Source organism: Gorilla gorilla, chromosome X (genome assembly GCF_029281585.2).
Source record: "Gorilla gorilla gorilla isolate KB3781 chromosome X, NHGRI_mGorGor1-v2.1_pri, whole genome shotgun sequence".
NCBI lineage: Eukaryota > Metazoa > Chordata > Mammalia > Primates > Hominidae > Gorilla > Gorilla gorilla.
Genome location: NC_073247.2, coordinates 21,014,977 through 21,041,501, shown reverse-complemented (window position 1 = coordinate 21,041,501; position 26,525 = coordinate 21,014,977). Strand labels below are relative to the sequence as shown.

At 39.5% G+C, this 26,525-nt stretch overlaps 1 protein-coding gene across 11 annotated transcripts in view; it reads left to right on the top strand.

The window, feature by feature from the left end:
• MID1 (midline 1) overlaps nt 1-26,525 on the top strand; it is a 388,305-nt gene that overhangs the window by 260,265 nt on the left and 101,515 nt on the right. For 6 of the 11 annotated variants that reach the window (XM_055377019.2, XM_063702811.1, XM_055377021.2 and 3 more), the window contains exon 2: nt 6,152-6,867. In XM_055377019.2, the coding sequence (XP_055232994.1) occupies nt 6,208-6,867 (660 nt within the window). In that variant the 5' untranslated portion in view covers nt 6,152-6,207. The remainder of the gene's footprint in view (nt 1-6,151; nt 6,868-26,525) is intronic. The other 5 variants (XM_055377024.2, XM_063702812.1, XM_055377025.2 and 2 more) reach the window with 1 other exon arrangement.

Sequence of the window (26,525 nt, the reverse complement as noted above, 5' to 3'; positions counted from 1 at the left end):
CCATCTTGGGATACAAGCCTAGCAGTCATTCTCAGAGAGGCAGTACATGAAACAAAAAACTGGATGGCCCTGTCAAAGGAACCATAGACCATCAGAAAACACTTAGGCTTTGATTAGCAAGAGGTAGAAGTCAGCAGTGGTTAGACAGAGGAAAACTAGAAGAGTACAATTTCAGTGACATACAGTGATGTGGTTTGTTTGTCCCCACCAAAACTCATGTTGAAATGTAATCCCCAATGTGGTGGCATTGGGAGGAGGGGCCTAGTGGGAGATGTCTGGGTCATGGGGATGGATCCTTCACAAATCGCTTGATGCCCTTCTTGAGGTAGTCAGTTCTTGCTCTCATGGAGACTAGATTGGTTCTCACAGGAGTGGATTAGTTCCCATGAGAATGGAGTTGTTATAAAGCAAAGTTCCTTCTCTTGAGCAGATGCCAGTACCATGCTTCTTGTACTTCCCAGCCTGTGGAGCCACGAGCTAAATAAACCTCTTTTGTTTATAAATCGCCCAGCCTCAGGTATTCTGTTATAGCAACCCAAAATGGACTAAGATACATATTATGAGAGAGGAAAGGAAAGGAAGAAGAGGGAGGTGTGAAAACATTTACATCATTATTTTCCAGCAAAACATCTACTTATTAATTTTCCATTTTAAAGAAGTACTTTCCTCATAAGTCTTGAATCTATAAGAAAGTTTTTTCAAAAGATGTATCCAATGCCTCCCACAATGTGGGGCTTCACTGTAATCTGTCACTGAAGACTCTCCTGCCTAGGGGAGTGATTAGAGTGAGTGCTAGAGGGACTGTAGGGAACATCTGTGGACACTCACCCATGGATACGCAGACAGCTAATAAGTAGCAGAACTGCAGAATGTCTTAGATTACCCCGTCACCTGTCCAGCTCTCTCCCCTTTCATTCATTATTCTGTGCTGTGTTCTAGATGTTTAAACCATGGACAGGCAGAGGTGTGAGCTGTGATTTGTTGCCATTCCCAGTTTGTTGCAAGGGACTCTCAAGATTATCTAGATCCTCTTCTCAGTGAGGACCAATCTGCCCATTCACAAAAATGTTAAGCTATAGGATTTCCTGACAACAATATGCATGTGTGATTTCCTTTTATTGAAGTAGAAATGAAGAAGTTTTTTTTTTTTTTTGAGGCATGGAAATTACATTATGACAGTTAAGAAAAGGCAAAAGCTGCTGTTTTATGATACTGGGGTTTTTGTTGTTGTTGTTGTTTGTTTGTTTTGAGACAGAGTCTTGCTCTGTTGCCCAGGCTGGAGTGCAGTGGCATGATTTCAGCTCACTGCAACCTCTGCCTCTTGGGTTCAAGTGATTCTCCTGCCTCAGCCTACCGAGTAGATGGAATCACAGGCGCACGCCACCACACCCAGCTAATTTTTTGTATTTTTAGTAGAGACGGGGTTTCACCACGTTGGCCAGGCTGGTCTCGAACTCCTGACCTCAAGCGATTCACCCACCTTGGCCTCCCAAAGTGCTGGGATTACAGGTGTGAGCCACCATGCCCGGCCTGATATTGTTATTAATGATATAAATAACAATGTAAGCTATATATATATATGTGTGTGTGTGTGTGTGTGTGTGTGTGTGTGTATTAGATACATATATATATATATATATATATAGAGAGAGAGAGAGAGAGAGAGAGCGTCAAAAGAAAGATAACATTTTGCATAAAATTCCCACCCGTGTACCACTATCTGCTTGGTGAATCCCTGTTCATCTTTTAAAACCCACTTCATACTTTACCTCCTTCAGGAAGCTTCTCCCTGTCTCCTCTCCCCCTATATAGAGTTGATTATTCCTGTCTGTCTTTGGCATGCATCTTTTTTTATGTTGCATTACATCTTGTTCATTTTCTTTCTCGATATGGGCTCACTCTGTTGCCCAGGCTGTAGTGCATTGACATGATCACGGTTCATTGCAGCCTCAGCCTCCCAAGTATCTGGGACCACAGGCATGTGCCACCACTCCTGGCTAATTTTTTTATTTTTATTTTTTGGTAGAAATAGGGTCTCACTATGTTGCCCAGGCTGGTCTCAAACTCCTGGGATCAAGTGATCATCCCACTTCAGCCTCCCAAAGTGCTGGGATTACAGGCATGAGCCACCACACCTGGCCTTGTTCATATTTTCTCTCTCGGAATGAACCATAAGATCATGGAGGCAGGGGCCAGCTGTTACCAGTACTTGTCTCAGGACCAAGTACATAGATGAACTTAAGTATTTGGTGAAACAATGAATGGCAAAAAAAAAAAAAAAAAGGAATGAATGGCATTTTAATTTCTCCAAAAAGATATTTTAAAGAAAGCTAGAAAATAAACCATACTAAGTTTCTTTTAGAAGAAGGAATGGAATGAGTACAAATAAGATACTGTAGAGTCATTTAACAAAAATGCTATCTATGCCATTGTAAAATCTGGGTAAAAGTGGAAAAAGTGGGATGCACTATAGGTATCAAACCAAAACCCCTTCCTTTTTGGTAGCATACAGGCAAAAGATTTAGAAAATTGGCTGAAATTCACCTACCACATCTGAGTATTGTGTCTTCACCTAATACAATTAACCATTTACAGTGTAGACACTTGCATAAAGCACTATGCCAGGTGCTATGGCAATAAAAGAAAATATCTAGTTTTGAGCAGCTACTATTAAATCGTTCTTACATGAGTTGCCCCTAAGCACTCGAGTCACATAATTTCCATTGATGTCAGATTGAAAGCCCATTGCATATCATTTCCCATTAGCACTGGAAACTTGTAAGTGCTTGTCCAAGCCTTGCTCCACCATCCTTGCTGCTGTTGCCCACACAGCATTTTATTCATACCTCTCTGAGAATGATTTTCATTTATGTTCTGGTTATCTGTATGTGCCTCTATCTTCTAATACATGGCTCAACAAAATAAGATGTGCAGGCCAATGCTGGCCTGTGACCTGTTTTTCTAAATATGGTTATGTTGGAACCAGCCATACTCATTCCTTTATGTATTGTGTCTGATTGCTTTTGCACTACAGTGGTAGATTGAGTAGTTGCAACAGGGCCCCTTTGGCCCACAAAGCCAAAAATGTCTACTATTTTACCCTTTATAGAAAAACTTTGTTGACCTCTGTTCAAATATATTGAGAGATCCTTAAAGTCAAGGGCTATGTTTGATTCTTTTTGGTTTTAACTGAAAAGTCAGTACATTTAATGGAATCAATGAATGTTTGAGTCGTTTTGTGTGCTGGGTGCTGTTCTAGGTGTTGGTGGTACGTTCTTCAAAGAGCAAAGCAAAATCTCTGCTTTCACAGAGCTTATATTCTAGTGTTGAGGACAGTGGGGACAGAAGGAGCAATAAACAAACTAAAAGAATATGTCAGTGATAAATATTATAAAGAAAAATAAACCGAGATGGGGGAAGAATTACCACGATGGGTAGGTAGTATAGTGGTAGAAGGGGAATTGGTTTTATGTGGGTTCAGAGAGAAAGTGACACTGGAGCAGAGAGCCATGTGGATTCTGAAGACCTTGCAGGGGCGAGCAGGGGATTGATGTGCTTGGCATGTTTGAGGAGTCAGAACGAGGCCATGTGCCCAGAGCAGAGAAAGGAGTGGGTAGCGTGGGAGGAAGTGAGCTCACTGTCTGAGTCTGTGTTTTCTGGGGCTGGTTTATTCTGGTGAATTTCTCTCTGGGTGAAATGGGAAGCCCTTACAGGGCAGAGCAAAAGGAGATGCATGTTTTGTCATGTTTTAACAACAGGCTCTCTTGCTTCTGAGTGGAGGATAGACTATAGGGGGAAGGGCAGGAGTGAACAGAAGCCAAGAGACCATTTAGAAAGGTCTTATGATAGTCCACATAAGAGATGATGCTGGCTTGGCCCATGATAATAGAGATGAGGTGATGTGAACCCCAGATTCTGGCTTCTTCATCTAACTCAGTGCCTGGCACACAGTAAACATCTGTTGAAGGAATGAATAAAATGTCAGTATTTCCACTGAGGTCTCCCCAGTGGAATCCTTTCTAGAAATTCTCATCACACCTCTCTGGGATGGAATCCTGGCACCTGCATTAAAAATATAGTCATCATAGCTCTCCAGACATAATTTGATGCTCATCCTTCTATTGAGATTCATTGGTAGGCATTCTTGTTTTATCTGAGAACAAAGCAGACCAAAAGGGCTACATTTTTCCTTTAATTTATATGCTTCTGATGAGAAGGTAGAAGAACTTTGATTTAAAGATAATTCTACATTTTTTCTATGATTAACCAAAATAATTATTAATAGGTAAAAACCTTTCCATTTCTTCTGAGCCATCTGTAGGAAGAGGTGACAGACCAAGTGGGGATGATATGTTTCTTACAACAGCAACCCTAGGGTTTACATTGCAGGTTGTAGAAAGATGTACAAGCTTTAATATTTCAAGTCACAGTTGCTCTTTTATTCTTTCCTATATAATAAATGCTAGTGAATGGTTGAAGATTTTTTAAGAAGCCAGTAGCTGTTTAATTTTTAACAGGCTCAGGACATACTTTATACTTTTAATGATCAGTTACCATTTGGTTGGTAGCAAGATGAGCATTAATTTCACCAAAGCACCATATGGTATTTCTGAGGGATGCTATTTCAGAAGGGGTCAGCGTATTCTGGAAACCGTGAATTTTGTAAATAAGCGGAGGTGTGAATACAAACGATTGATTGTCAGAATCACTAAACATAGCTTTGGATGTGAAGCCTTCCCATAAATCCGGCTGAGAACGCTCTCCCCACCACCCCCGTGGGTGATTTGAACCTCCCGACCACTGGGTGAACTGCACTGTTCTCCCACAGCCTGCAATGGGCTGCATGTAATATTCCCATCACTGGTCTGCAGACCTCTGCTAATGGTCTTGAAAGGGAGAAGGTTCAAAGTGGCTTGGTTCCCAGGCCTGCTAATGAGCATGAGGCTTCTTCACCCTTAATGAACTGGGGTTTGTGTGGAATTCTTTCTACTACTCTTTTTGATGGGAAGGCAGACGAGAGTTCACAAAAGCACTCAGGTCTTTATGGCAAGGGGAGCAGGCAGCTGGGCCACCCTCGGGTGGCCTGGAGGAGAGCAACAAAGCTAGCAGAGGTCGTACCCAGGCCAACACAGCTCTGAGTGTGAGGCTGGACTTCCTGCCAGCCTGGCCTGTTGCTGGCAACAGTGACAAGCCCGTGATGGGAGTTTTTTGGCCAAAAGGGTCCCTCAGCAGTTTTGTAAGCCTCCTTAAATTGCTTTCTCAACTGTAATCATTATCATTGTCATAACATAACTTATCACATGACTATGATAACCACTGAAATCCTTGTTCTAATTAACTAAATCATTGCTCTAAATATTAGTCATTGGTACTCAAACTTACTGCAGCCACTGAAAAAGCCCCCAGATATTTTTCTCTGCTTCATTCTGCCTACCCACGTCCCACTGCTGGATTAAACAATAGAATTATTCAGAAGCATAATGAACACATGCCAAAAATATTGCCTCTATCACAATCATCTTTGTGAAAGTCAATGTTTTTTCTCAGGAATATATTTTGGAAAATGACATCCCACACTTAAACACGATCATCTCTGCTGAAATCCCCACATTTGATTTCATGTACATTTCATGCCCATTTCTATAGTTACTGCCTTCCTACTGTCCTGAAACCTGGTTTGGTATTGCAGAGTAAAAGTCCTTAAATCTCGTATACATTAATACGTAAGTTTATAAATTCAAATTTATAAAAGACTTTAGTTTATTGATGAATATTTCTACATTTTAATTTTCTGTGCGAGGTTAAACCTGACTCTGACACAATAAGATTATTCTGATTAAATACAAATTATGGAAATTACAGTTTCAATTACTTTCTAGTTTTGAATGAGGCCTTTTAAAAAACAAAATTGAAAAAAAAATGGCACACTTTCAGTTACTGAACTTTGAGAAAATGTTAACTGGTATATGATGGCTCAGGATGCTTTTTCCTCCTTTTTTCCCCAGTGAATAGAAAGACAATTATTTGGAATGTACACACACTTACCCTTTCATGACCTGTGTTTGGAATTATTCTGAGATGCATTCAAAGCTGACACCCCTCTATGGTTGACCTCCCTGTGCCTAATCAAATCTTACATTCTTGTTTCCAGATAGCTGATCAGCTTCCTTGGGTTTTGCTGATGACACAAGAGAGCTTTGCCTGAAGATGGAAACACTGGAGTCAGAACTGACCTGCCCTATTTGTCTGGAGCTCTTTGAGGACCCTCTTCTACTGCCCTGCGCACACAGCCTCTGCTTCAACTGCGCCCACCGCATCCTAGTATCACACTGTGCCACCAACGAGTCCGTGGAGTCCATCACCGCCTTCCAGTGCCCCACCTGCCGGCATGTCATCACCCTCAGCCAGCGAGGTCTAGACGGGCTCAAGCGCAACGTCACCCTACAGAACATCATCGACAGGTTCCAGAAAGCATCAGTGAGCGGGCCCAACTCTCCCAGCGAGACCCGTCGGGAGCGGGCCTTTGACGCCAACACCATGACCTCCGCCGAGAAGGTCCTCTGCCAGTTTTGTGACCAGGATCCTGCCCAGGACGCTGTGAAGACCTGTGTCACTTGCGAAGTATCCTACTGTGACGAGTGCCTGAAAGCCACTCACCCGAATAAGAAGCCCTTTACAGGCCATCGTCTGATTGAGCCAATTCCGGACTCTCACATCCGGGGGCTGATGTGCTTGGAGCATGAGGATGAGAAGGTGAATATGTACTGTGTGACCGATGACCAGTTAATCTGTGCCTTGTGTAAACTGGTTGGGCGGCACCGCGATCATCAGGTGGCAGCTTTGAGTGAGCGCTATGACAAATTGAAGGTTAGTCCGATCCGCCTTAAGCCAACCCCTTTCTGCCAGAAAATGTCATGGAAATAAAAAGTGTATTCACTGCTAGCTACATGGCAGGTGAAGGTTTTCTCCTCACCTTTGTTATCTGATTAGTTTTAGCATGTTTTTGGCAGCCTATAAATGTTACACAATAAGGGTATCTTGTAAAAGTTGACTGCTGCTTGTAATTTTAGCGTTGTCAAGGTGAGGGCAAATTCTAAAAATCTGGATCATTTTCAATCCGTGCAGTTTTTCTGGATCATTTTCAATCCTTACAGTTCTTCCAAAGAGAGTGCTGCCTCTCTCTGAGAGAGAGGGGGAGAGAGAGAGAGAGAGAGAGAGAGAGAGAGAATGACAGATAAAATCTGGCTTTGGGCATTTGGGGAACATTTACTTTTCTCACTCATCTGGGAAAACTAATTCACTCTCATTGTACCTGTATCTAGTTACTGCACAAACAAAAGAATAGAGGGAAGAATGTCTGTAGCAAATGTGGGATTTTAGAGGACACGTGACCTTTTATTCCTTGTGTAAACGATATCCAGCTTATTGGTGAAATTCAGTGCTCTGACAATCTCAGGTTTCACGAAAGAATTCCTTTTCGTGTAGGCTCTTTATTCAGTAAGGTTACAGTCAAGACTATTTGAACTTCATTTTTTACATGAAATTATTAACCTAACTCCAGCTTGGGGGATAATGATTAATATGACTATATGTGAAATAAAAGGATCACTTTCTAGGCAGGGCGTGGTGGCTCATGCCTGTAATCCCAGCACTTTGGGAGGCCGAGGCGAGTGAATCACTTGAGGTCAGCAGTTCAAAACCATCCTGGCCAACATGGCGGAACCCCATCTCTACTAAAAATTAAAAAAATTAGCCAGGTGTGGTGGTGGGTGCCTGTAATCCCAGCTACTCGGGAGGCTGAGGCAGGAGAATCACTTGACCCTGGGGGGTGGATGTTGCAGTGACCCAAGATCGCGCCACTGTGCTCCAGCCTGGGTGAAAGAGTGAGACTCTCTCTCAAAAAAAAAAAATCACTCTCTAAGTATGGATAGAAAGCACCAGGGAAGAAATAATAAGCCAAGTCTCCAGATGTTTGTTCAATTTCAGGCAACGATGGGTCTAATTATTGAAAACTCAGCTGAGAGAGTTTGAGTGAGATACTATGTTCATCAGCTAATTTTAGATCACAAGACACCAATTAAAAGAAAGGAAGTATAAATTAAAAGCTCTAAGTAAATATATATTGAAGTCCTTCCTCTCAGGAAAAACACATACCATGTTGTTGAGCAAACAAAATGAATCACATGATCAAAAGAGTGTTATCACTTAGAAAACAGTGTCACCTTTAACAAATGGTTTCTATCACCTCTCCTTAGGGCTAATGGGTGGTTGTGTTTACTGGGACCACATAGTTTATTCTGTGACAGTGGGATTAACGGACCACATCTGGGATTTGGCTTTGCTATTTCTTGACATGTTGAGGGAAGCCGACATGCTGAAGTCAATTCCTGCTTCTCAATGTCACTTGGGCAACAAAAGCATCACCTGGGCAGCATGTTTCACTTCAAGTATCCAAAGAATTACTGGTGCAAATCCATCTTTAAACCATGTAGAGGAAGTCAAGCACAAGGACTCAGGTGACACAGACAGCAGAAGACAGCCGCTGACAGGCTTTCCAGAACAGTGCATGGCAGCACCGGAGAAAAGTACCACCAAAGTTAATCATAGCAAAGGCAATGCGTGTATGAGCTGTGCCTCTAAAGCAAATTCTGCAGAAATTGAGAAGGCTATTAATTTTTACAAACCAAGGTAATCTTTTTTTTTTTTTTTACCCCTTTTTTGGTTGGTGGTGGAGCTGAAGGGAGAATATTTAGGATAACTGAACAGAGATGTTTGATTTTTGTTTTCCAAAATGTAAACATGCCAGATCTTTGTTTCTTTATTAAAAATGTTCCTTTGATTGGATTTGCACTACCTTTTAATGATTGTTTGTTAAAACACCACAATCATAATGATGTTCAATATTTAACAACTCCCAGGCTTGATATTTATTTAAATCTTGTGGTCAGGTTCTGCTCAGTACTCATGGTCTGTCACAGCAGAGTTATTAAATATTTACATAACATCTCCAAATTTATGAAGAAGTCCTGTCATGCTCTAGCCCTCTTTGTGATAAAAACGAAACTCTTCAGTTACGAGCCCTGCACACTTTAATTGAGCTAGTGGCCTATCGGTTGTTGTACTGTCACATGGAGGCCCTGACAATTAATGATGTGGTTTCTTTTTATTTCCTAGTTACAGAAATATAAGCATATAAACAGCATCCAATGCACCGAAACACATTTACAGCCCTTCAATAAGATGTACTTATGAGCATTTGAACAAATAACTTATTGACATAGCATGTTTGTTTTAAAACATGCCACTTACGTTAGAATTTTAAAAATAATAATTATGACATTTGGATGTCTGATATTTCAGTTATCACATACTTATGAACATATGTACATCCTTGTTTTATTTAAAACCTAAGCACAATATAAATGTTGATTTTTTGAAGGAAGTAATAGCATACCAAGAGGACCAAAACCAAGGAAGTATATTTCTGTTAATTACTACTTTGGTCTGAAATGTGCTCTGAACATGCATTTTTCTGTAGCTCTAGGATCTCATATAGATGTGGATTTGTGATGATGTGGGAACACAGATAAAGCATGGAGGAATTTGAGGATGCTTTCATTGATAAGACAATAGATTTGCTTTATTAATTTGCATATGTAAGGACCCTGGTGTCTTTGGAAACATTTTTGTCCTTCTGTTAGTAAAAGTTCATTACCTGAAGAAGGGAATTCTGCAATTATTATGAAGAATAATTTCTTGCAATAATACTAAACTTTGGGGGACATATTTTACTCATTAGATCTCAGTATAAGAGATGTGTGTTTATACAAAAAATCAGAATATCATTTTGTACATTACAATCTTTTTCTAAGTGTAAAAGAAAAAGAGATAAAAATTCCAACATGTTGAACTCGTACAAAGAAAATCATCCACATCATGTAAAATAGCATCATGTCAGTAATCTAACGCTTTCACAGACTATGCATTGAGAGGCACTCATGAAATATTGAAGCAAAGAGAAAATTAAGGTAGCATTTCCTGAACTCTACTAAGATAAAAAGAGAAAAGTTTTCCTGCCAAGTGCAAAGGTCTCTAAGTGGAGCGTATCCATAATGTGGATATTTCTTTACATCATTTTAATTGAATTTTAAGAAGCCTCTCAGTCCTTCAAACTTGGAGGAAAAATTTGATTTGTGAACCACATAACATGTAAGAGAATTTAATATAATTAATGCATTCCAGAGTTTTCAAGGAATTAAAATGCAGTAGTTCCTCTTTTTCTGTTCCAACATACAAGGTTGGAGCTCTTGTTTCTTTTCTCTAATTATACCTATAAAAATATACAAATTGAAAAAAACTGACCTTTCCTTGCCTTTCAGTTTCAGCATAGCCCCTTCAAATTAGCTGAAGCTGAAGTTCCAAACTATTGTTTTGCTATTCTTATTCTAAAGGCTGGCTGAGGAAGTTTGTTTGTATAATGCATGTTTCAACAGATCATCCCATTGTAATTTTTTAATAGTTTGATTTAAAAGTTCAAATTAAAGCTCAGCATTTCTATGTAGCACTTTTTATCTGGAAGTGAAGACATGAGATTTCATTCTTGGGTTTAATTTATAGATTGTAAGGTTCTGTGTTTGAAAAATCTTTCCCAGTTTGCAACTAGGAAAGTTGTAAGTGTATACTGAGCTAGACTTTTTTTTATTATAATTTCTATAACTTGTTTCTTCTTTGAAAACCAGTAGCAGGCATAGTGCAGGTTCTAGTGCTATGGTGTGTGATGCACACACGTATTTGCATATACATATACATACATGCATTTATTTATTTATTTAATATTATAATCTTCCTGAATCTAAGTTGGAGACAAATTCAAGTGACCAGTATTTTCATTAGGGATATTTCATTCTGCAGGCAAGAGATGACAACAAACATAGCAATAATAACTATATTCCCATCACTCAAAATATTTTATCTATTCCTTGAATGTTTGGTAGATGGATACAAGTCAGCTTTGGACTTGGTATATTTTTTGTGGGAAGAGTCTTATCTTGAAGGGGTTTTTTTTGAAGTTACAAATATGTGTATTTTTTAAAATGTGTCTTTCTGTTTATTGGTTTCTAGTTTAAATCCCTTAAGATCAGGGCTCAAGACAATTGCATATGGTCTCACTTATGGATGCAGTATCCTTTAAGAAATATTAGAATAAGTTTATTGTATCTTCAAAATTTCCATAAGCTCGTTAATGTTTTCAGTCTGTGTAATCAATTAATGACTAGGAGAGGTGCACTTAGGCCTTCCACTCAGAGTGAAATTTTTTTTTTTTTTTTTTGACTTTAAGTTCTGGGATACATGTGCAGATTTATTACGTAAGTATACATGTGCCATGATGGTTTGCTGCACCTATCAACCCATCATCTATGTTTTACACCCCACATGCATTAGGTATTTGTCCTAATGCTCTCCCCCCCCTCGCCCCACAACCCTGACAGGCCCCAGTGTGTGATGTTCCCCTCCCTGTGTCCATGTGTTCTCATTGTTCAACTTCCACTTATGAGAGAGATCATGCGGTGTTTGGTTTTCTGTTTCTGTGTTACTTTGCTGAGAATGATGGATTCCAGCTTCGTCTGTGTGTCCTTGCAAAGGACATGAATTCATTCTTTTTCAGGCCTGCGTAGTATTACATGGTGTATATGTGCCACATTTTCTTTATCCAGTCTATCATTGATGGGCATTTGGGTTGGTTCCAAGTCTTTGCTATTGTAAATAGTGCTGCAGTAAACATATGTGTGCATGTGTCTTTATAGCAGAATGCTTTATAATCCTTTGGGTATCTACCCGGTAATGGGATTGCTGGATCAAATGGTATTTCTGGTTCTAGATTTTTGAGGAATTGCCACACTGTCTTCCACAATGGTTGAACTAATTTACAACCACCAACAGTGTAAAAACATTCCTATTTCTCCACAGCCTCGCCAGCATCTATTGTTTCCTGACTTTTTAATAATTGCCATTCTAACTGGCATGAGATGGTATCTCATTGTGGTTTTGATTTGCATTTCCCTAATGACCAGTGATGATGAGCTTTTTTTTTCATATGTTTGTTGGCTGCATAAATGTCTTCTTTTGAGAAGTGTCTATTCATATCCTTTGCCCAGTTTTTGATGGGGTTGTTTGTTTTTTTCTTGTAAATTTGTTTAAGTTCCTTGTAGATTCTGGATATTAGACCTTTGTCAGATGGGTAGCTTGCAAAAATTTTCTCCCATTCTGTAGTTGCCTGTTCACTCTGATGGTAGTTTCTTTTGCCGTGCAGAAGCTCTTTAGTTGAATTAGATCCCATTTGTCAATTTTGGCTTTTGTTGCAATTGCTTTTGATGTTTTAGTCATGAAGTCTTTGCCCATGCCTATGTCCTGAATGGTATTGCCTAGGTTTTCTTCTAGGGTTTTTATGGTTTGGGGTTTTACATTTAAGTCTTTAATCCATTGTGAGTTAATTTTTGTATAAGATGTAATGAAGGGGTTCAGTTTCTGTTTTCTGCATATGGCTAGCCAGTTTTCCCAGCACCATTTATTAAATAGGGAATCCTTTCTCCACTGCTTGTTTTTGTCAGGTTTGTCAAAGATCAGATGGTTGTAGATGTGTGGTATTATTTCTGAGGGCTCTGTTCTGTTCCATTGGTCTATATATCTGTTTTGGTACCAGTACCCTGCTGTTTTTGGTTATTGTAGCCTTGTATAGTTTGAAGCCAGGTAGTGTGATGCCTCCAGCTTTGTTCGTTTTGCTTAGGATTGTCTTGGCTATATGGGCTCTTTTTTGGTTCCACGTTAAATTTAAAGTAGCTTTTCTAATTCTGTGAAGAAAGTCAATGGTAGCTTGATGGGGATAGCATTGAATCTGTAAATTACTTTGGGCAGTATGGCCATTTTCACGATATTGATTCTTCTATCCATGAGCATGGATTTTTTTTCCATTTGTTTGTGTCCTCTCTTATTTCCTTGAGCAGTTGTTTGTAGTTCTCCTTGAAGAGGTCCTTCACGTCCCTTGTAAGTTGTATTCCTAGGTATTTTATTCTCTTTGCAGCAATTGTGAATGGGAGTTCACTCATGATTTGGCTCTCTGCTTGTCGATTATTGGTATATAGGAATGCTCGTGATTTTTGTACATTGATTTTGTATACTGAGACTTCGCTGAAGTTGCTTATCAGCTTAAGGAGCTTTGGGGCCGAGATGATGGGGTTTTCTAAATATACAATCATGTCATATGCAAATAGAAACTATTTGACTTCCTCTCTCCTATTCGAATACCCATCATTTCTTTCTCTTGCCTGATTGCCCTGGCCAGAATTTCCAATACTGTGTTGAATAGGAGTGGTGAGAGAGGGCATCCTTGTCTTGTGCCAGTTTTCAAAGGGAATGCTTCTAGCTTTTTTTTTGCCGAGAGTGAAATTTTCAAGTCCTCTTCATAGTTCTGTCATTTTGCTTGCTTTAGGCCTTTTGAACCTATGTTATTAAGAACGATATGGCTGGGCATGGGGGCTCACACCTGTAATCCCAGCACTTTGGGAGGCCAAAAAGGACCATTGCTTGAGCTTGGTTGTTTGGGACCAGCTTGGACAACATAGCAAGACCCTGTCTCTACTAAAAATAAAAATAAAAATTCAACTGGGCATGGTGGCATGTACCTGTGGTTCCAGTTACTCTGGAGGCTGAGGTGAGAGGATCATTGAGCCTGGGAGATCAGGGCTGCAGTGAGCAGTGATTACACCACTACACTCCAACCTGGGTGACAGAGCAAGACCCTGTCTCAAAAGAAAAAAAAAAACCCACAGTGAAAGTTAATATAGGTTTTTTGAGAGGTCATAAAAAATTAATATGTGTTTAATTAATTAAGGTAATATGAACAGTAACAGTCCCTGCCTTCATGGAGCTTATAGTCTAGTAGGGTATTCCAACAGCTACTAAATACTTTCTCTGTTGATGGTGGCAGGAAGCACATTGTGCCCAAAGCAAAGGTACTGACCCCAGTCCTGAGAGATGGAGAAAGGCTTCCCAGAAAAGGGATCACTGCACCTACCATTTCCAAGCCTTGTATTAGAAAACAATATTGAATTTACTAGATGTCTGTAAAATCCCTGTTATCAGTTATTCCTTTTTAACTTTTTACCACGTATGATGTTCTTTGTGTAACCCTATATAGTTTTTCAAACTTGTTCACGGTAATTCCCAGTTGATTTTAATCTAAACTACAGACACACTATATGATGTTTCACCATGTGGTATGTGAATAACTCAGACACATGTCTTCTAAAATGTTGTAATTTTATGGAGTTTCACCAGTTCCAACTGACTCCAATATGCAATTCTGTTTGTACTAATTTCATGGCAGCATTTGTTTAGCCTGCAATATAGATATGTATTTTTTTCCTTTTATTTTTAGTTGGACACTTAATAATTGCACATATTTATGAGATATGGTCTGATATTTCCAAACGTGTATACAATGTGTTGCAATGTATATTTTTTAATAGTTTCCATGTGATTAAAATAAGATTTCCAAATATTTGTAAAATATATTAAAACTATATTTTAATTTTGTTGGTTTGGTACAAGGATATTTATGATAGATGGAATAAAAGAAAGCATCTCCAGGCATATGTTCTTAATGGGAAACTCAAGGCAGCTTCCTTTTCCTCCTCCTCACCTGTCTATTTTCTGGATGAGTCCTCTCTCAACTCCTTCACCTGCAGAGAGCAATGTATTATTGCCTAGTGATTTATTATTGTTGGAATCATTCTTGGTAAGCTCAGAGAGCTCGAAAAATGCACAAACAAGTACACATGGTACCTCTTCATCCTGTGGCTGTGTAAACGTAATTCTTGGGCACCTTGTTAACGTTCTTGTGCTATATTTTACTCGTCTATTCAACAGGGCTAATGTATAGTACTTACTTTCACAGAAAATTGGGAGAGCAAAATAAAGTGTTTCATGTGCCTTAGCATTGTGCCTGGCCTACAGAAAGCCTGCAACACATGTCAGAATGACTGTTAGAAACTAGGAGGCAGAATGTGTAATGGTTAAGTGTATGGACATTGGATGTAGACTGACTGCCAAATATTTTTTAACCACTGTCTTGTATTATGTGTATGTGAGATAAGAGTATATATTGTTGCTTTAATGTGTTTTGTAGTTTTGTTTCTAAAGCACCTGCCAAAGGGCAGAGACGTGACAATTAATAAACACTTGTTGATGGACATGTGCAGAATTGATGCATTAGACGAGTGTTTTGGGATTCGGAGGAGGAAGAGATGAATCTGCTTTTGAGTAGACAATAAACCTTGCTTCAGGGTGGTGGGATTTAAGCTGCTTTGACAGATCTGTGGATTATGCATCAAAGAAGAGTGAGGTGCTCTGCAGGAGTGAGACCAGCAGAGACCTGTCGGTAGGAATAGGCAAGACAGCTTTGGAATTTTAGACAATCCTAACTAGAGCACAGGGTGCCAAATGGGGAGCCAGGAAAGAGGATGTTGGAAGAGTCACCTGGAGGGAAGGTCTTGAAAGTCTTTAAATGCAAGGTTAAGGGTTTAGGCCATTTTTACTATTTTCTATAGAGTAATAGTGAAGTGTTTTGTTTTTTTTTTTTTAAGAGAGAGAGGTTAATGTATATTTTCTGAAATAAATTTCATGTGAGAATATAAGAATGGATAGGGTTACTGTGTTCATGGAAGAAATAAAAGGGGGAAGAGACATTCACATTACTTTAGATTTTGTGGTCTCTCTTTTAATTGGCAGAAAGAAGTAGTATCACAGGTCAAAAACCACCACCCTGTCAACAGAAACATGTAAAATTGTGAGATTCAAGGTCCTGCCCCTTAAAACTAGGAAGAAATAGGAGATGTCGTTGCTGATTGGCTCTTAGGTACAGACACAAATGTGATTCTTTTCCTGCTTTTCTAGTGCAGTAAGACACAGTGGGGACAATGCATCGTTATTTCTTCTGGCTTTTTGATTCACAATAAGGAGAATGCTGTTCAAACCTCCGAATGCCCACTATAAACCAAAATAATGTTTTAGAGCCAGAAGCAACCTTGGAGCTCATGTCATTCCATCCTCATTCTGCAGATGAGGAAAGTAGGGCTGAGAGTAGTAAAAGAAGTTTTCCGCAATGACCTAGTGGGTTAGTGACTCTGAACTAGGACTAGAGCACAGTTCCCTGCTGTCCAGTTTTGTGTCTTTCCTGCTACTTCCTACAGCGGTTAACAGTGCCAGCCAGCACAGGCAGGATTGCCTTTTGAGTGGTTCTGAAATTTCTGAGGTCTCTTCTGAGGTTTTCAGGAGTAAACACAATGATTTTACGGTAATTTTTAAACGCCTACTTGGCCTGGCAATAAACCAGCATCATGGGTGTAGGATGATGCCTTACCATGCTGTCTGGGAATTATTGCAGAGATGTGGCTTTGCAATGATGCCTCCAGGGCCACCAAAATAATTTGCCTAGAAGATGCCCCCATGCTGACATTTTCTATAGCTGAGCCAGTGTAGATTTGGCCATCTTGAAGGGCCAGACTTCATGCCTGGAGCTGTGTTCATGTACATGGACCCAGACAACCTCGGGGACACTGCAAAAGAAAGCAGAGTTAGGACAGTGATGTCAATGAGGAAACAAAGGAATTGTGGTTGCAACTTAATGGGCTCACTAATTCCCTTCTTAGGATAATTGTTTTCCTGAATGTCTTAATATATAGATTATTCTTAGACTGGTAAATTTTTTGACATTGCCATAAAGTGGGCATGAGTAGTCTGAGAAACTGAATGTGGCTAAAGATTTAATTTATTTTCAGTATGTGGCATAAACTTTCTGGAAAAATCTGATACAAATGCAATTGCAAAAATCCATTTAAAACTTAATCACTTTATATTCTGGACTTTTGGGTATGACACAACGTTGTTGCGTACCCATGAGGTATGGACTTTAAGCTGACAAAGGAAAACACATTTTGCATGTCGCATCAAAAAGGAAAATGCTTGTAAAGTGCCGAGCATGGTGACTGGCACATAGTAAGTGTTGGATGTACATGAGGTATTATTTTATCTGGGCATTTACTGTTACAATAAAACCTTCATTGGTGTAATCCAATGGTGGATTTCTTGACAGTATCATAAATTACTCAGTGGTTATAGGGTTGATATGTGTTTCTGGCTGACATGGGAAACTTTGAACAACTCTCAAGGGAATTATAATTGGGTGGAAACTTTGATTTGTCCTTTCTAAACGAAGCTAAGTAGTAAAATGGACTTTTAAGAAGCAGTGAGTGGTGAATTGAAAGAAATGGCTTTAAAAACAAGGCCCAATTTGAAGTCTGGGGATGCGGGTGGCAGGGGTGGAGGGGAGCGGCTCTTTCATGTTTCTGGTTAATCTGATTGGATCAGCACCACAGGTGCCATCAGAGCACCTACAGCTGTTTCCAAGAAAAGAAAAGCTGGCATTCGTTTATACTATGGCTGTCACATTTATACACATCTAGACAGATGAGGAAAAGATGGGTGACATGATACACAGTAAGCCTAGACTAGTCAGACGAGCTCAGGGGGCTAGCTTTCTTTTTTTTTTGTAGGATTGCCTTTGGTATGTGAGTAAATGATGAAGCAAGTTGGCCCTGGGCTGTGTGTTAGCAGCTGTCTCTCTTAGAATAGGAAGAGGGAGGAACTTCAATATCGACTGGGGCTGGAGGAGGAGGAAAGCGCTGAAGTGAAGGAGTTGTACAAGAAGGCAGCTTCCAACTCCTCCACTGTAGGGGCCCTGGGGTGTTTTGTTCTCTGTGCTCTCTTCTGTGCCAGTTGTGCAGGGTGCCTAGAATAGCAGTATCATCGTCTGCCTCCTCCCTTATATCTCTTTTGCTATTTATTGGGGGGAAAATCCGGAAAATATGGTTTTTATTTTTATTTACATTGGGATAGACTAGGTTCTTATTACTGAAACAATATGGAAATCATGAGCAGCTTCTATTCCTTTTGTGCCTTTATAAATATTCTTTTCCCTATCTGCTTTATCAGATCCTGCTTTTAAAAAAAAAGAAAGAAAGAAAAAACCTTATTTGTTTACTCAGGGAATATTTTATGTAGCTACTATGAGATAAACACTGAGTAAATTCTGGGAATGCAGAAATGAAAAACAAAGATAAGTCGTTGCTTGCATGGTCTAGAGCTCATTATAACATGTAATAAGAATATATAGACAGGATATGAAAAGAGCTCCATGGAGCTCAATCAATGAGATAATTTTTAATGTGAATAATAATAAAAAACCACTGACTTCGGTGTTGATATCTGGAAATTGCCTAATTCCAAAAGCTGAAGTAAAAATACATTTCAATAAAAAGCAACATTTACAGAGAACAGTGACATTCAGTCATTTGGAATTGCAAATTCCACTGTTCAGTCATTTGGAATTGCAAGTAAGGGCAAAATATGAAGACTCCAATCCATGAAAAAAGCCGGCTGGACGCTTTCTTATGAAAGGTCTACTGTTCGCGGGCTGGACTGCTAGCCCTTCTCACGTGCTTTCTTCAGAGGTCTCCATTTCCTTCCTGAGCAGGGCTAATAGGTCAGATAAATATCCAGGCTCACAAGCAGTTTATGTCATTTCCACTCTGAAAGGATCCATCCCTAGGAAGATATTATGGGAGCAAACTTGCGGAAGTGCTATTGTGTTAACCAAGCCAGCTGGTGGGTTTGCTTTATCTGTTATGGAATTTTTACCAACTTAGGTGTTAGGATGAATATCCTGACCTGGTAGAGTGTTTATTTCCCCCTTCTTTGACCCTTGACACAGCTGTTTAGAGCTCAGTCACTCTTGGTTGACATGGTCAGATTCAAAGCCGAGAAGAGTGAAATGGGCAGGCTTTTAGACTCACACACTGAGTATGGCCTGTGTGAGTGAGTCTGAAAGATCTAGGAGACATGGGGAAGCCGTATGCACTTCACTTAAGGAGCTTGGAGGGAGATGCTATTTTTGCCTCTGGATTGCTGATTTAAGCTCTAGAGGGTCCCAGCAAACAAGGGCCTCACTTATTTATAGTGTCCAGCTTGTTAACTGGTTCCAGTAGCTCTTTCATTCTAAATACCCTGACTTGATCATTACAGATTCTATGCATGTAACAAAAATCACATGTACCCCATAAATATGTACAAATATTATGTATCAATAAAACGTTCATCTGATAACATATTAGGCAAGGCCATAGGGCTGCTTCCATACCTCTAGAAAACTGCCTCATAGGTCAGGGCTGAGTGGTAGTACAGGAAGGTAGAATAATCTGTCAAGATGCTGCTTTAAGTTGTTTTGAGATGTGGTTCAAGGGTGTTTTGTTGATCAAACACCAAGAGCTAGCTATTACCAAGAATAATAACTAGCATTTGTAAATCTCCAGATTGACAGTTTGCAAAGCACTTTCAAGTATTATTTGATCCTTGGAACAACCACGTATCTCCTGCAAAAATATGGGAATGATAATACCTGCTCATTAGGGATCTTGGGAGGATTAAATGAGATAACATAGGTCCAAGTGTCTAGCCTAGCATTTAGTGGGTGGGAGCAGCTGGGTAAATAGGAACCATCTTTAACAATGCAGAACATGAGGCCATGGAAAATTCAAAAGCATAACTATAGTCAGATGACTACGTTTTGGAGCTCAGACCCAGGGACCCCATTTTGCCCTTGACTAATCGTCACCTATGATTAAAGCAGAAACAACTATGGTCCAAACATACCACCCTTAAAAAATTAGCGAGAAAGAGAGAGAGAGTTTGAGTATGGAGAGAGCAAGTATTTTTGCCTTCACTTTTGACACACAGGCTCCCTAGACTGAGCAAAGAAGTTCCCTTTGAAGTGGTGACTATGATTGAGGATGAGCTAGTTTCCACTCTAATATAAATAAAGAAGTAAAAATACAAAGTTGAAATATGGAAATCCATATGGAATCATTTTATTTACTTACAGCAATATTGAATTATCCAATACTCAGTAGTTTCTCTGTACCTAAGTGTTAACATAAATGAATGAATCTCTGATGATCCGTAAAATCATTTCATCACTTGAAATGTGATTATTTATTTACCCTGGCTAAAAATGTAAATTTATAGTCTTGGTCTATGAGTTCAACATTTCAGATTTCTTAAGAGACCAGAACGAGTTAATATTCGTATTTAGTTATTCATGCCAAAGCATGGATACATATAAAAATGATCACCATGTGTTAGTCAGTAATAAAACTTTTTGATCTGTTATCCATTCCTCTTTCTAGGATCGCTAATCAGTCAGAATTGTAGATTTAAATTGGTTTCTAAAACAAAGATATCTCAAACATAGTTGTGCACAAAGCCACTCAGGGTTCATACATATATATATGTGTGTGTGTATACATATATATATTTTTTTTTTAATTTCTTTTTTTTTTTAGATAGAGTCTCGCTGCATAGTCCAGGCTGGAGTCCAGTGGCGTGATCTCGGCTCACTGCAACCTCCACCTCCCACATTCAAGCAATTCTCCTGCCTCAGGCTCCCAAGTAGCTGGGATTACAGGCATGCGCCACCACGCCCGGCTAATTTTTGTATTTTTAGTAGAGATGGGGTTTCGCCAGGTTGGCCAGGCTGATCTCGAACTCCTGACCTCAGGTGATCTGCCCGCCTAGGCCTCCAAAAGTACTGGGATTACATGATGAGCCACCATTTATAAGATTCAGCAGATCTGAGACAGGTTTAGAGTCTGATTTCAACTTCTGTCCTGGCGTTGCCATTTTAGAATTGTGCGAACTTAAGGGAAAAAAAAACAAAACTAACTTTTCAAGCCTCAATTCCTCATCAGTAAAACAGAGGTAATAATTCAGTAATAACTCCATAATGCTTGTCCCCTAGGAAGCCCTGGACAAAGGATAATGGTTCCTCTTTCCATCACTATTGTTATTCCTTGAATGCCTCTATCTTTACCCCGTTATTCTAAATTTTAAGCCTTTTCTGTAGTTATATGGACAACGCAGTTGGCCCTCCATATTTGTGGGTTCTGCATCTGAGGATTCAACCAATCGTAAATCAAAAATATTTGAAAAAAAACAATTAAAAAAAGATAAAAACACAAAAAAAGTATAACGACTATTTATTAATTGTATTAATTATTAATAATTATTGTATTATTATAAGTAACCTGAGATGATTTAAAGTATTGCAGGATATGGGTAGGTTATATGCAAATATTATACCATTTTATATCAGAGAGTTGAGCATCCATGGATTTTTGGTATCTGTGGGAGGGTCCTGAAACCAATCCCCTGTAGATATTGAGGAATGACTGTATATGTTCTTATACAAAGTCAAACAATACAGTTTATGTAAGTGAATCCTCAATCCTTCCAGCTCTTCCTCTACCAGCTCTTGATTATTCTTAAAGGACCAACTCAAATCTCATGGAGGACTACTCTAATTTAACTTTTAATAAAATTTTCTGATCTCCGACATTCCCTGTTTTTTTTTTTACCACTCCTTCATAATTGCATGCTGTTTGTGTATTATTTCATATTCTTTGGGCCGGATTCACAAAGGATAGGATAAAATAATACCATGTACAGTGGCTTACGTTTGTAATCCCAGAACTTTGGGAGGCTGAGGCAGGAGAATCGCTTGAGCCCAGGAGTTCAACACCAGCCTGGGCAACATAGTGAAACCTTGTCTCTACAAAAAAATAAAAATAAAAAAAAATTCCAGGCATGGTGGCACACGCCTATGGTCCCAGCTACTCTGGAAGCTGAGGCAGGAGGATTGCTTGAGCCCAGAGTTGGAGGCTACAGTGAGCCGTGATCACACCACTACACTCCAGCCTGGATGACAGAGAAAGACCCTGTCTCTAAAACATTAAAAATTTAAAAATAAACCTGCTTTGGGCATAAGTCTTCCCTCCCCAATAGTGTTTCAATTTCTCAAGCCCAGTGGCTGTATTTTGTGTTCTTTTATATCTGATTACTCATTTTTCAACGATAAGAGCATTCTGAAAAGCTACAAGGTATTTTATCAGTAGTAAATAGTTGTTGAAACCAGTTGAAAAAGGCTGTAATGATTTAATTAGATTACAGTCTGTATTGTGTAGGTAGAAGTTGCCCATCAGATTAAAAAAAAAGGAAAATCCTAGCCCACCAGCCATTCTTTCAAATTTTAAATACATAGTCAAGCAAAATAATGCCTTTCAGGTCTCTGCACTCCTTTCTGAATCTACAAGTTTCTTCTCAATGATTTCTTTCAAGAAAGTCTTATAAAGAGACCATTTGAATTTTTAAAACTTTAATTCAGGCAGCAGTGATCAAATATTTGTGATTCACAAAGGATAGGATAAAATAATACCATGTACATATACAATCGGCCCTCCGTATCTGTGGATTTCACATCTGTGTATTCTACCACCCGAGGACTGAAAATATTCAAAAACAATAAATGGTTACATTTGTTTGTACTGAACATGTATAGACTTTTAAAAAATCTCTAAACAATACAATGTAACAACTATTTACTAAGCTTTTACATTGTATTAGGTATTATAATTAATCTAGAGATAAAGTATATGGGAGGATATACATAGGTTATATGCAAATACTATGCCATTTTATATAAGGGACCTGAGCATCTGTGGATTTTGGTATTCATAGGGGTCCTGGAACGAATCCCCTACAGGTACCTCGGGACGACTGTATATATTTTGTGTGTGTATATTTTCTTCTCTATTGCCTCAGAATAGAGTTTAATTCCACTTTGAGACAGGATGGTAAGGTATCATGAGGACCATAGGGTAAACTTAGCAATACACAATTGCTTAGTTTTCGAAACTTGGGAGAGGAAGGGGCTGCCACTGGAGCACAATGGGTCAAGGCCAGGGATGCTGCTAAACATCCTGAATGCACAGAACAGCCCCCCAAACAGATAGTCATCCAGCCCCAAATGTCATTGGTGCCAAAGCAGAGATACCCTGAGTCGAAGCAAAGCATCTTTGTTAATGACATAAGAGAAATGCTCAGTTTTACTCTTACAGACATTTACTTGTTTGTGTGACCCCTAAACCTAATCTATTTTGAGATGTAGAGAGCTGAGACATTGCAGAGCTCCCCTCCCGCCATCTGCAGATGCCCTGAGTGGCAGCCTGGCAGCCTGGCAGCCTGGAAGCAGCCCCAGAGTTCTTTGCACAGCGGGCTTCTCTCACCCATGCCCCCAGCCCAACTCTGAGCAGTCTGGGCCTGCACATGCCAGCCTTCAGGCTGTTTCAACAGTATTTAAACCTCCAAAGGCTTATGAAATATTCTTTAATCCCTTCCCAAAACATGATTTAGGTGTATTTGATATTATTTGCTATCCCCTAGATTTCCTAGTGTTTGCAGCTCATTTTCAGGACTACCTTCCAGGTGTAGCCGTCTGTGTCAGAGACAGGAGAGCCTGAGGCTTTCCTCCAAGTGGGGAGTCTGCAGAGAACAGGCTGGCAGCTGAGATTTTCGCCCAAATGGCTTATATTTGATGTATAATAGTTTTAATTGTGATATTATTAAAAGTGAATTATTTCCATAGATCAAAAGTTAACTCATTAAATCTGTTAGTCTATTTTAAGTTGGTCTTCCAAAGGAACCATTTATATTTATATAGCATTGCGTCTTTATCCTTGCAAAACTGTGGATTCTAAACTCCTCAAGTCAGAGACTTGGAATAGCATAAATCAGATGTGAGTCTTCATTGCTGAGGCTGAATTTATTCAGTCATAATTTCCAAGCATTTGTTCCTGCTGGAAGGTACTACTTATTTCACAAGAAGTTCAAGTCATGAAAGCGCTGAGCTCGAAGGGCCATCACACATATCTAGTCCAGTGGTTCTCAACCTGGCTGCACAGGGATTACCTTGGGCAGGAGCCCAGCCCAATGGGACAAGATCTTCTGGGGTGCAGCTCAGGCATTGGGGTTTCCCCAAAACTACCCCAAGTGATTCTAATGTGCAAACTTGGTGGAAAAAGTTTATTCTTTTCCAGTTCCTCAGTTACAATGAGTAAACTGAGGGTCAGATTAATTCATAAAGGCAGAAGTCAGCAAACACTGTAAAGGACTAGCTACTAAATCTTTCTGGCATTGCAGGCCATATGGTTTCTGTGGGAACTGCTCAAAAGCAGCCATAGGCAATTCAGAAACAAATGGATGTGGCAGGCTGCCAATGAAACTCTATAAAAATAGGTGACTGGCCGGATTTGGCCCATGGGCCATAGTTTGCCAACCCCTGGTTTAGATCTCACAGTTGGTTAGTAGAAACCCATATGCTAGGCCACAGATAGACTAACCTTCAACAAATGATCTTCCTTCTACTAGATGCAGTTTTCCTGTTTGAAGCAGTGTCTATAACATACCCAACTTCTGTAGAGGTTAAATAATAAATACCTTTATGTAAGTTAAGGCAAATATCTTAGCATAGGTACTCATAGTCTAGAGCGCAGAAATTTTCATTATCTGTGTCTTTATGAGAGGTCTGCATTTTGATGGTATTTACCAAATTTAAAGTAATAATCACAGTATATGTGTTTTACTAAAGTAATAACCCAGACAATAATATTCCTATCCAAGAAATTTTTTCAGCTAGAAAGTCAGAAAATGAGACAGCGTGATCAGACCACCAAAGCAAGCAAGAAAAAAAAATCAGCTAAGAAAAATGGAGATCTGATTTTCTTTTCACCCAGTAAAGGAATCAGTTGAAAATCTCTTAATTCTTCCTTACTGTGCTGATGACTCATGGGGAGATACTTTATCTCAGATTTCTTTTGAATACATCTGAGTAAATTTGAATATGAGTTATATCTAATAGCTAGAGATGCTTCCTACAAGTCCTTGGGAAACAGCATGGACTAAGGCTGAAGAAGTGGAAAGAAAGCCATCACAATTAATGTGGAGAGTTATGTGTTTCGTACTTATGACACTTTGGGTATTTTTCACTGTTTGTATAGCCTTTCTTCCAAAGTACACTCATAAAAATAGGGTTCCTGAAACGTTAAAAAGCCACTGGATCTGGTCATTTTCCTTGGAGATTAATTTATCTCTATTTGGCAATTACTTCGTATCTATGTTTTTCAGAGAAAGTCACTCTACCTCTTCCCTTTTTTATCTAAATAACACATTCAATAAAAGTGCTTCCTGTCCTGAAAAAACAAAACTGTCTTATTTACGATTATAAAATGGTGTTCAATCAATGATTTCCCTGAGGGGATAAACACTAGAGATGGAAAAACAAAATCAATTTGTTTTTCACAAATTGACATCCCTCTGTATGATGCCATCATTGAACTGGAGTTATTGAAAGGGGCCTTGTAGAGAGGGCACCATAGAGGGAAATCTTAGAGAATAACATCATAGAGAGAGGTATCATAGAGATAATAACTGCATGGAGAGGAGCCTCATGGAGAGGGAACTTTGAGAGGGGACATGGAAGACACAGTGGTAGATTAAAATAATCCAGTAATCAATTTGGCCACATAAATAATAGTGATCATAATTTATGAGGGCTTCCCATACTAATTAAAATATGCATAATAACAACAGGTCATTTTCATAATTGTACACTTAAGTCATGCTATTTTTTCTCTTCTTGCCTAGTTCTATGGTATGTGTGATCATGGCCTTACAACTTTTAGAAGGTACTGGCAAATGTGGTTGCAGTGAACTGTTTTTCTCTGAAGCTTTCTGCAGTAATCCTCCTGGCATTATTAAGGTTTCCTTAATCATACTTGGTTAGAGGTGATTTGCGGTCCTACCAACCTTAATTTGAATTTTCTCTCTGCCTCAGATAAGCTTGACTCTGGGGAGGTTTCTGAACATCTTTAAATTTGAGTTCCCAAATTATAAAGTGGGTTCAGCAATGACTGCTTTTCATGGCTTATTTGAGAATATATGAGATTGTGCTTTAAAGGATTGAGCAGAATGCCTGGTTTGTTCATTAGTTTTTTCTTTTCTTTTCTTTTTTCTTTTCTTTTTTTCTTTTCTTTTCTCTTTCCTTCCTTCTTTCTTTCTCTTCCTTTCTTTCTTTTCCCTCCCTCTCTCCCTCCCTTCTTTCCTTCCTTTTTTTTTTTGAGACAGAGTCTCACTCTTGTTTCCCAGGCTGGAGTGCAATGATGTGATCTCGGCTCACCGCAACCTCAGCTTCCCGGGTTCAAGTGATCTCCTGTCTCAGCCTTCCCGAGTAGCTAGGATTACAGGCACGTGCCACCATGCCTGGCTAATTTTGTATTTTTAGTAGAGACAGGGTTTCTCCATGTTGGTGAGGCCGGTCTCAAACTCCCGACCTCAGGTGATCTGCCCGCCTTGGCCTCCCAAAGCGCTGGGATTACAGGCATAAGCCACTGTGCCCGGCCTCCTTCCTTCTTTTTTGAGACAACGTCTTGCTCTGTCTCCCAGGCTAGAGTGCAGTAGTGCAATCATGGCTCACTGCAGCCTTGACCTCCCCGGCTCAGCCTCCAGAGTAGCTGGAACTACAG